Source organism: Haliotis rufescens, unplaced genomic scaffold (genome assembly GCF_023055435.1).
Source record: "Haliotis rufescens isolate VD_foot unplaced genomic scaffold, xgHalRufe1.0.p SCAF_1, whole genome shotgun sequence".
Classification (NCBI taxonomy): domain Eukaryota; kingdom Metazoa; phylum Mollusca; class Gastropoda; order Lepetellida; family Haliotidae; genus Haliotis; species Haliotis rufescens.
This window is the reverse complement of record NW_025963779.1, coordinates 1,198,475-1,211,221: the sequence shown is the minus strand read 5'-3', so window position 1 is coordinate 1,211,221 and position 12,747 is coordinate 1,198,475. Positions and strand designations below refer to the sequence as shown.

Genomic DNA, 12,747 nt, shown 5'->3' with positions numbered 1-12,747 from the left:
AGCCTAGTCTCATCTCCCTAAACAATCCTGACTCCTTCTTTAACCATAAACAACTTTGTACAAGTAAACATCTAAACCCACATGCTTATATTTGTGTTTCGTGCTGTTGTACAAGGTCATGGCCGTCGTGGTATTTCCCGCTGATCAAGACTGGACAGGTAGGAAATGGCTTGACCTGGGCGCAAGGTGACCATTTCACCAAGAACAGTAAACAACATGGGACAGAATAGTCCAGTGAGACCTTTCCTGTTTTATACCTGATGGAGGTTATCTGAGGGCAACTACTGCATACCACCCTGTTAGTGGAACACTTTGTGCGTGGTGGTTCCGCCCACTCGGCGGGGGACACCTTGAACCCACGTGGGAAACGAACACGTGCCCTCGGCGTAACCACTAGGATAACAACCCCCCCCCCCCCCCGAAATACAAAGAGGTATTGGGTAATGGTAATGATTGGACAAGAAAGGGAAGGAGTAGGTGTAACATCATCATGACCATGATGATGGTGCACGTGTAGAGTGAGGAAGCAGACAACCAAGGAAGATGACAGGGGTCCTGCCCCCACGATTGGTCAAACAGTCGTTTGGTCCGAGTCAGTCTCGCCGTGACTCATGTCGACCCCTCTTGCAGCGCCTGATTTGTGGAAGATGGCACAACACGAGGTCGCCGAGCATGCAGATCAGTTTATGTGGACAATTCCCTATTGTCTGGTCATTAACTCGAAGTACTGTGGCCTGGCGCTGGTGAGCAGTTATTTCATTGGCTGTTTGGGCTCGATTTCTTAAAGCCTAGTTTCACACTCCGGCGCAGTGGTGACTTAGCATAACACCACTGCCACAGGCTAATTTGCATATCACGTGACCGAACTTTTCTCTTGTTTGTAAACAAACGCGCTTTTTCAGAAATCAGAATAGAACGGACTTATGCAAGTATTTAGGGACGCTTTACATATTGTTTTGCATAATTATATGAATAAGCTGCTGCAACTGCGACAGTGAGTTGCATGACAAGACATATTTACACATCAAAGTGACCGCATCGCTAGCTCTCCGCAGGGCTTCGATGACAGCACGTGGAGCCGTACAACCAATGTAAACATAGGATAACTACGCAAATGGAAAAAGGTTGTCACGATTTAGGATATTTTCTCAATGAAAGTTAATTCTATGACATATGTTTATCTAGATATGTAGACTTGTCAAAAATGAAACAGATGAAAAACATATGCAATATCTTGAATGGACTGTGTAAGATGTGACGAATCGTCACATGGCGCTGGCCTGTGGCAGAGGTACTATGCTGGTCGCATGGAACTCTTGGTAAGGAGAGTCGGCTAGTTTCTGCTTAGTTGATCCTGGAATGTGTGATGTTGACTTAGAGCGCCCAGTGCGGGGCCAATCATAAACATGTTGTGTCTACAGAAACCTGTTTCAAAGTCTGCCAATCACAGACTGAGACGCAATGAATATAGTTTCTACCAAGTTTGAAGCCAACATCCTCAAGGCGTCCATCACGTTGTAGACGGCGCATTCCCGATCTGATCACACATACTTCATTAAAGCAACAGAGCTTTCGCGTTACTGTGGATAATGAAAATCCACAATAGTAATTGCTTAGAGCGATTTGACGACCTTTCACTGAAGTGTCAAGGTCAAGAATGACCCCCTACTCACGTGCTTGGAAGAACTGCCTGGCCCACGTGCCATGACTCGGGTGAATTGGGCGTCCGAAACCATCCTATCTCTGGCAGTCATTTTACAAAGCTTATCTATTTTTGACGACCGAGCATGACGTAAACATAGAGTATATAATAGAATATTTGAAACATTTGTGGGGGTGGGGGTTGGGCGTGGTAGGGTGGATGTTGTAACATTTCCATTGTCACCAGAACCACTACTCGCCACGTGGTGTCGCTGTGTCGACTGTATCAAGCGTGATGCATCAAAACCGCCCGGAGTGAGTCGAACTGTGGTTCCGTTATTCTTTTAATAGATGCTCAAGAATTAATATTGCTTTCTGTTTCAGGCAACTGTTTTTGTTAAAGGTTATATTATATTAAGTTAATTAACATGGCAATGGAGGAATGCTGTATGAACAAGCAGATCGGCTAATCAAGCTGTCCGCCATTCATCCATATTACTGTACTACTATACTACTGATACTACTACTGCTCCTGCTACAACTACTACTACTACTACTACTACTACTACTACTACTACTACTACTACTACTACTACTACTACGACTAGTTCTACTACTACTACTACTACTACTACTACAACTACTACTACTACTACTACTACGACTACTTCTACTACTACTGCTACTGCTACAACTACTACTGCTACTACTACTTCTGCTTCTACTACTACTGCTACTGCTGATACTGATACTACTGCTGTTACTGCTATTACTATTACTACTGCTACTGCTACTACTACTACTGCTGCAACTGCTGCTGCTACTGTTGCTACTACTGCTACTACTACTACTACTACTGATACCGATACCGACACTTCTACTTCTACTACTGCTACTGCTACTGCTACTACAAGAACAACAACTACTTCTACTACTACTACTACTACTACTGTTACATTTACTTTTATTATTGCTGCTGGTATCAAAACTACCAATGCTGCTGCTACTACAACTACCAATGCTGCTACTACCACAACTACCAATGCTGCTGCTACTACAACTACCAATGCTGCTACTGCCACAACCACCAATGCCGCTACTACCACAACTACCAATGCTGCTACTACCACAACCACCAATGCCGCTACTACCACAACTACCAATGCTGCTACTACCACAACCACCAATGCCGCTACTATCACAACTACCAATGCTGCTACTACCACAACCACCAATGCCGCTACTACCACAACTACCAATGCTGCTACTATCACAACTACCAATGCTGCTACTGCCACAACCACCAATGCCGCTACTACCACAACTACCAATGCTGCTACTGCCACAACCACCAATGCCGCTACTACCACAACTACCAATGCTGCTACTACCACAACTACCAATGCTGCTACTATCACAACCACCAATGCTGCTACTACCACAACTACCAATGCTGCTACTACCACAACCACCAATGCTGCTGCTACTACTCAGTATGTGGACTGCCTCCCTGCCAGAATGAAAGGCCCGGGATGGCTTCGTGGAAGCCCGGTGTGTTGGTGTAGCTGTTGTACATGTCGTTACTTTGACGCTGGGTGTACAGTGATGGGTCCACGGCGTGGTCACATGACTCACGTAGTATTTCAACACACACTCTGCATCATGTCTGCTCGTAACTAATAACACTCCTACATTTTTAACTATTCACTCCTTGAAATGGTTTCCGAGTGATTCATGGTACGATACAAACCTCGAGTATATGGCCGTGGTGTGCCCTGGCATCTCATACGAAAACAAGATAATTACTTCAACAGTAGCTAACAAGGTCATTCTGTCAGGAATCTGCGTCACTTAAAGACCGTAAATTAAAGTCAATGTTTGCGCGTGACGAGCGCTCCTTATCCCCGTCCCGACCGCCTGGGTAACGCTCCCTGGGAGGGAGGTCCGGTAAATGTGACTTGAACGAGATCAGAGGAGAAGTGTTAAGAGTTCACGAGATGTTACCATATGTCAAAGTTCGCGCTCTGTTCACGTTATGCAAACGAGAGGACAGGCGTGATTTGATGTTGGTGTTTGTTTGATAATCTATTGAAGCGATCCGATCACCTTCAAAGAAAAAACCGCGTGTTAATCGCCATTTCTTTTGGGTTAGAGCTGTCGATTACTAGCACTACACTAATCCATCTTCCCTTGGTAAGGGAATTAACTGACTATAAAAGTCCAGTTTCCACCCTTGTCGAACTAGGCTCGAATTTCGTGGCTCGATCCTAGCTCCACCAGTGACTTCGATTTATGTCCCTTCTATGTCCCTCCTATTGACCAATCAGATTCCACCTCTCACGTCACTTGCATTTGCTTCAAACAAATTGGCGGTGCCCAGTCAAGACGATCTGATCAATAATTAGCATCTATATTGTAACAAAACGGGTCTTGCTCAAATCACGTGAGCACCTTGATTTAAAACATGAAAAGATTTGGCAAATATCTGTTGATGCTGAGTTGGCGGTACACATGCTTTGCATATCCTGCAATCGACCGAAATCTGCACGTCAGTTTACGAACCGGATGTCGATTTCGTTACGCGATTTTGATTGGACGATACATAGACTGGTTAGTCCAGCCAAAATATAGCTCCATATTTCCAGCCTAGTTCGACAAAGGTGGAAACTGGACGTTTATAGTCAGTTAATTCCCTTGCCTCGGGAAGATGGCACTAGTAGGAGTTATAATGGGATCATGCAAGTAAACAAACAACGCAATGTTCATTTCATAAACGTTGGCATGAAACACCTGTAGTGAATGAGTGAATGACATGGGTTTAATGCCATTTCCATTGAAATAGTATTCAGTTGAATAACAGCGCGTAAGCTTTAAGCTGTTTTGAGTGAGGACCATAGGACTGGCACTACTTTGTCATACAGAGCCTGAAACAAATATATCCAATACAGCCCATGCAAGTCTATAATGTGTGGCAAGTCTAGATACTGCAGTATCTGAAAATGAAGACAGTCTCTATGTTCCTTTTTTTTATATCCTTTAACTATAATTTGATAACTGTTTCTTTTGAGGGAAATATGCTCATTTCTGAAACCAGATGTGAGTCTAGATTGGCACCTGCCAATGTAGGAATGATATATTAACGTATTTCTAGACACTCTAAGCATTCTGTTAAAATATATGGTCATCGGAATGGCGTATTCATGCCAATATATTCCAGTATTAAATGAACGTGTTTAGTGAACATCAATTATTCATCAAGTGTCTGGTGTTATTACTATTTCATTATTTGGATAAACAGTGATATTGTTATTGCACCCGAAAATAATCACGTACTTTCCAACAGTTCATAAGGATATTTTATATTTAAAAAACAGCCATTAATCTGTTTTGTGAGGATATGAATGAAGTCTGACTGACGTCAGTAGCAACGGGAAGCTGTATGTAGATCAGCGGAACAAACACCGAGCTGCATTCCTTCCGCCAGCCGTCCGTGATGTCGCAGCAGTGCCGGAGATGCCGGTGTTGTCGACAGTGCACTCAGTCAATGGGATAGGTGCTGACAGTGTCTTGTAGTGCAGCCTGCAGATTACCGCGTCAGCCTCACCACAGCGCGTGTGATACCTGACCTGCACTCCATCAATGAAGGTCCGCGGGGTGTTTGTTTCTTTTGTTTGTTTGTTGTTTAACGTCGTTCTCAGTAATATTCCACCTATATGACGGCGGTCTGTATACATAATCCAGTATGGACCAGGCAATCCAGTGATTGACATCATGAACATCGATCTACGCCCTTTGGACAGGGTGACACGCATCAACCTGACCACCCGATCCCGTCAGTCGCCTCTTGCGACAAGCATAGTCGCTTTTTACGGTAAGCATGGATTGCTGAAGACCGATTCTAACCCGGATCTTCAAGGATCCGCAGGATGTGCACTTCTCGGCATTGCCGACCGTATCGACATCGACGGCAGGGGCGCATTGTCAGCGTGGTAGACGTGGACGGCAGGGGGGCAATGTCAGCGTGGTAGACGTGGACGGCAGGGGGGCATTGTCAGCGTGGTAGACGTGGACGGCAGAGGGGCAATGTCAGCGTGGTTGACGTGGACGGCAGAGGGGCAATGTCAGTGTGGTAGACGTGGACGGCAGAGGGGCAATGTCAGCGTGGTTGACGTGGACGGCAGGGTAATGGCAGCGTGGTTGACGTGGACGACAGGGTAATGGCAACGTAGTTGACGTGGACGGCAGGGTAATGTCAGCGTGGAAGACGTGGACGGCAGGGGGAATGGCAGATTGGTAGACGTGGACACATTGAAACGTTACAAGGATGGGGACATTCAAACGGCACTGTCATCAATATGTAGGCATACCGAACATTGGTGTCAAGACTGGAACACATTAAAACGTATTAAATCAAAAGGAAGTGTACTGAAGATGGGGGACATGACACATTATCACAGCACATCATGGCACAGCAACACACATCACAACACGTCATGGCACAGCAACACACATCACAACACATCATGGCACAACAACACATATCACAGCACATCATGGCACAGCAACACACATCACAACACGTCATAGCACAGCAACACACATCACAACACATCATGGCACAACAACACACATCACAACACGTCATGGCACAGCAACACACATCACAGCACATCACGGCACAACAACACACATCACAACACGTCATGGCACAGCAACACATATCACAACACGTCATAGCACAACAACACATATCACAGCACATCATGGCACAGCAACACACATCACAACACGTCATAGCACAGCAACACACATCACAACACATCATGGCACAGCAACACATATCACAACACGTCATGGCACAACAACACACATCACAACACGTCATGGCACAGCAACACACATCACAACACGTCATAGCACAGCAACACACATCACAACACATCATGGCACAGCAACACACATCACAACACGTCATGGCACAACAACACACATCACAACACGTCATGGCACAGCAACACACATCACAGCACATCACGGCACAACAACACACATCACAACACGTCATGGCACAGCAACACATATCACAACACGTCATGGCACAACAACACACATCACAACACGTCATGGCACAGCAACACATATCACAACACGTCATGGCACAGCAACACATATCACAACACGTCATGGCACAACAACACACATCACAACACGTCATAGCACAGCAACACACATCACAACACATCATGGCACAGCAACACACATCACAACACATCATGGCACAGCAACACACATCACAACACGTCATGGCACAACAACACACATCACAACACGTCATGGCACAACAGCACACGTCAGCTGACGAGGAACGGCCTGTCTACAAAGTGCTTTGTTCACGATACACTGCGGGTGTTCACGATACACTGCGGGTGTTCACGATACACTGCGGGTGTTCACAATTTGGAACTGTCAACTGATCATTGACGCTGTATACTTGTCCTGGAACATGCATTTCATAGCCAGATGTTTCCAGACATTTGACTTGATTCAACCTGAGTGTTATCCAAGCATGACTTTGGACAGTTCCTGAAATAAAATTATTAAATTATTATTATTAAATACGTAGAATACCAGAGATGCAAAATAAAGAAGTTGCATTATTTTTTTTAAAGTATTTATATTATAAATCAGTTTATTGTATTTCCCTGACGCATATGAGAATACATATATACTATCGATTCCTAGTTAATTATGTTTATTGACATGCTTATATTCATAATGGAATCAATACATTAAACTAATTAGCTTTATCGATGACGTCACTTGGAGGCTGCTAACCAGAGTACGCACCCCAGGGGTTAACTTGGTCAGCGGAAGTTAACATGGGCTGACACTGGTCAGTCAAGGTCAGCTTGGAGTGGACTGATCAATGCGGCTTTCCCCAGAGTCATCTATGTTTTTGAAAACGAACGCGAGCACAGTGCATGGAGTTCTTCAATTACTTTGTTCAATGTTGTTAAAACGTCTTTAATGGGCTTCTTGTAGATTCGGACAATATCCATGGTTAAACTCCTGGAAAGCTATTTTGTCTCTGGACAAAGAAAAACAATTTTGCTAGACATCCTGGATATCGTGTTGTGAAAAGGAAAGAAAATTCAATCTCCTTTCAGATAATTTATTTTCATTTTTTGGAAGCACTGACCGAAAATATAACTTGTCTCAGACCAAAACTAGTAAACAAATGTAATTGTATGTAAGTATCTTTTGTGTAATTGATGTGGGTTTTTTTCAGACAAGAGTGACAACACGGTGTGTTCCGAGAGCAGGAGAACATGGGATCTTTCCTCCTGTCTGGGCGCCATACGTCGCCGTGCAGAGAACAACAAGCTGTTCTGGTTCGGGTCCGAGTATGTGTCCAAGTGCGGAGACAAGTCCGAGTTCAGCGCCGACTGCTACAACCCCAAACCCTACTCCGAGGACAGCGTCGTCTCCAGGATCTTCCAGCGCGGCGACTACGACAAGAAGAACCTGGACAGGTTCATGGAGATCACATTCATCGCTCAGCCAGGTAGGGTGGTCTTATATATGAATATATTCATCGCCGAACCAGTGAAAGTGGTCTCATACATTCATCGCTCAGCCAGCTAGGGTGGTCTTATATATAAATATATTCATCGCCGAACCAGTGAAAGTGGTCTCATACATTCATCGCTCAGCCAGCTAGGGTGGTCTTATATATAAATATATTCATCGCCGAACCAGTGAAAGTGGTCTCATACATTCATCACACAGCCAGGTATAGCGGACACATGTGCTATACCAAGGTATTTTGCATATTAACTATTTACACGAGTATTGAACAATAGCTTAATAAAGTTCGTTGCAACAGCCTGTCTGTAACACATACCTGGATGCAAATATTGAATGTGTCAAGAACACAACTGTACTGTGTTAGTGGAGTCTTCACGAGAGCCGTCGATTCAGCACGGGCGTGGTTCAGACAACAGAAACATGGCATAAAGGGGAGATTTCTCACACATTAAAATATCTGTCACAATATTAGATCGACTGTTATGCATAAAAGTTATGTGAATATTGTGTCGAGACCTTGGGTCTAAGACTCTCTCCTAGTCTCGAAGTTCAGTAACATTCTGCAGCATTGTTTGTGTGGGAGATGATACCATAGTGTATCCAGAATGTATGGATGCGATCAACGTTTCATTGATCTAACAATGGTTCCGCGAAAACATTGACTTCATCCCACGTCTATTTTTCACAATAGAAATCAAAAGTTCACTTAAATAAAACGGGCCTTAGTTTATCTGTGGCAGAAACGGTCATGGGCATGTCGACACATCTGTCTGAGACTAAAGCTACACAGAATGTTTGTTTGTTCGTTTGTTTTTCAACGCCGCACTCAGCAATATTCCAGCTATAAAGACGGCGGTCTGTAAATAGTCGAATCTGGACCAGTCAATCCAGTGATTGATAGCATGAGCATCGATCCACGCAATTGGGATACGATAGCATGCAACAACCAAGTCAGCGAGCCTGACCACCCGATCCCGTTAGTCGCCTCCTACAACAAGCATAGTCACCTTTTGCGGCAAGCATGGGTTGCTGAAAACCTTTTCTAACCCGGATCTTCACGGGTCGCTACATATACAAAAGATAAGAAGCTGCCACTAAAATGCTAACAGGAAATACAAATAAAGCAATGATTGCTCTCTGAGAAATGTTGGTACTGTAGCTGTGCCGATTTATTGACTTCTATCAGCTGACTCCATGACGGTTCCAACAGTGACATGGAATGAAACACGGGTCTCGAAAATCTGTATATTATCATCGAAAGGGTTTATTTGAAATGTACCAAATAAAACGGAGGAGAATAGCTTTGTGTTGTAGGAAGAATTTGAGCGAGAACAAATGGAGTTCAGATGACTCATTGCGTTGGCATCTGCCTATCTGTCGTACTTCTGGGTCCGTGCAGCCAGACCACGTGATGACTATAGTTAGGCAGTTAGGTACAGATTAAACTGGCGTTATGTTAATCAGCGAGCGTTGGCAATTCTCACACAAGAAAATGCTCAACTTCCTTGGTAACATTTTCCCCTGTGGTTATTTTAATTAATACAACATAAATGGCGCAAACGAATACATTGCAGGGACAAAAGCTACAGGATTATTTTGGCACAACGTGTTTAGGAAATGATGCCATATTACAAAATCAAACACTTCCAAATTTACTTTGTAATGTCTCACCTCGAGTGTAGTTTTACAACAGAATGCACAAATTTAACATCAAACACGTTGTTATTTGTGCAGGGAAGTACGAGGCCTGCGGCAACGTGTACAGCTCGCAGCACTCCCAGCTGATAGCCGTCGACCCTCTGTCCGACCAGGTCCATACCCCCTACCAGCTGAAAGACATGCCCTACTTCTGGTGGGAGTCGGAGGAGAAGGATATGTTCTCCCTCGTCATCTACGACCCCGGCTACCTCAACATCAAGGGCTTCTACATCAACATCAGAGGCTCCAACGTCACGACGGGAGAGGTGGGTGCTCTCATCTGGTCCTATGCACAGCGCACATTAGGGGAAGTTAACCAAGCAGTGAATGGGTACCCGGTAGGATGAGATGGTGGTTGTTAACCTTCTATCCCCAAGGAGCTGAGATAGATTCTTGAGCGCACATTGACCCTGATCCGGGATATAACTGCAACACTGCAACAAGTCTCACAAACTCACTCACACGCCGTGATATAACTGCAACACTGCAACAAGTCTCACTCACTCACTCACTCACTCACTCACTCACTCACAAGCCGGGATATAACTGCAACACTGCAACAAATCTCACTCACTCACTCACTCACTCACTCACTCACACGCCGGGATATAACTGCAACACTGCAACGAGTCTCACTCACTCGCTGACACGCCGGGACATAACTGCAACACTGCACATCACATCCGCGCTCCTGGGTTTCACCAAAGTTGAATACGTCCTGCATCACTTCAGTCTTTCCTCCCACATCGAACTAATACACCGGGATATAACTGCAACACTGCAACAAGTCTCACTCACTCACTCACAAGCCGGGATATAACTGCAACACTGCAACAAGTCTCACTCACTGACACACCGGGATATAACTGCAACACTGCAACAAGTCTCACTCACTCACTCACACGCCGTGATATAACTGCAACACTGCAACAAGTCTCACTCACTCACTCACAAGCCGGGATATAACTGCAACACTGCAACAAGTCTCACTCACTGACACACCGGGATATAACTGCAACACTGGAACAAGTCTCACTCACTCACACGCCGTGATATAACTGCAACACTTCAACAAGTCTCACTCATTCAAACGCCGGGATATAACTGCAACACTGCAACAAGTCTCACAAACTCACTCACACGCCGTGATATAACTGCAACACTGCAACAAGTCTCACTCACTCACTCACTCACTCACAAGCCGGGATATAACTGCAACACTGCAACAAATCTCACTCACTCACTGACTCACACGCCGGGATATAACTGCAACACTGCAACAAGTCTCACTCATTCAAACGCCGGGATATAACTGCAACACTGCAACAAGCCTCACCCTTCACACGCCGGGATATAACTGCAACACTGCAACAAGTTTCACTCACTAACTCACACGCCGGGACATAACTGCAACACTGCAACAGGTCTCACTCACTCACTCACTCACACGCCGGGGCATAACTGCAACACTGCAACAAGTCTTACTCACTCACTCACTCACACGCCGGGACATAACTGCAACACTGCAACAAGTCTCACTCACTCACTCACACGCCGGGACATAACTACAACACTGCAACATGTCTCACTCACTCACTCACACGCCGGGATATAACTGCAACACTGCAACAAGTCTCACTCACTCACTCACATGCCGGGACATAACTGCAACAAGTCTCACTCACTCACTCACTCACACGCCGGGACATAACTGCAACACTGCAACAAGTCTCACTCACTCACTCACACGCCGGGACATAACTGCAACACTGCAACAAGTCTCACTCACTCACTCACACGCCGGGACATAACTGCAACACTGCAACAAGTCTCACTCACTCACTCACACGCCGGGACATAACTGCAACACTGCAACATGTCTCACTCACTCACTCACACGCCGGGATATAACTGCAACACTGCAACATGTCTCACATACCCACTCACACGTCGGGACATAACTGCAACACTGCAACAAATCTCACTCACTCACACGCCGGGACATAACTGCAACACTGCAACAAATCTCACTCACTCACACGCCGGGACATAACTGCAACACTGCAACAAGTCTCACTCACTCACTCACACGCCGGGACATAATTGCAACAAGTCTCACTCATTCGCTGACACGCCAGGACATAACTGCAACACTGCAACAAGTCTCACTCATTCGCTGACACGCCGGGACATAACTGCAACACTGGAACAAGTCTCACTCACTCACACGCCTGGACATAACTGCAACACTGGAACAAGTTTCACTCACTCACACGCCGGGACATAACTGCAACACTGCAACAAGTCTCACTCACTCGCTGACACGCCGGGGCATAACTGCAACACTGCAACAAGTCTCACTCACTCACTCACACGCCGGGATATAACTGCAACACTGCAACAAGTCTCACTCACTGACACAAGGGTCACACGTTGTTCCTACACAGACTACTGTCATCACACAAGGGTCACACGTTGTCCCCACACAGGCTACTGGCATGAAACAAGGGTCACACGTTGTCCCTACACAGGCTACTGTCATCACACAAGGGTCACACGTTGTCCCCACACAGGCTACTGTCATCAAACAAGGGTCACACGTTGTCCCTACACAGGCTACTGTCATCACACAAGGGTCACACGTTGTCCCCACACAGGCTACTGTCATCATACAAGGGTCACACGTTGTCCCTACACAGGCTATTGTCATCACACAAGGGTCACACGTTGTCCCCACACAGGCTACTGGCATGAAACAAGGGTCACACGTTGTCCCTACACAGGCTACTGTCATCACACAAGGGTCACACGTTGTCCCTA

General features: G+C 45.6%; 1 protein-coding gene across 4 annotated transcripts in view; it reads left to right on the top strand.

Moving 5' to 3' along the window:
• Positions 1-12,747, top strand: part of LOC124117476 (uncharacterized protein C56G2.4-like) — a 38,116-nt gene that overhangs the window by 14,104 nt on the left and 11,265 nt on the right. For all 4 annotated transcript variants that reach the window (XR_007220226.1, XR_007220234.1, XR_007220224.1 and 1 more), the window contains exons 2-3: positions 7,931-8,206; positions 9,964-10,193. Coding sequence is in view for 1 of the 4 variants with exons in the window: in XM_048393829.1 (XP_048249786.1) it covers positions 7,931-8,206; positions 9,964-10,193 (506 nt within the window). In the remaining 3 variants the exon portion in view is untranslated. The remainder of the gene's footprint in view (positions 1-7,930; positions 8,207-9,963; positions 10,194-12,747) is intronic.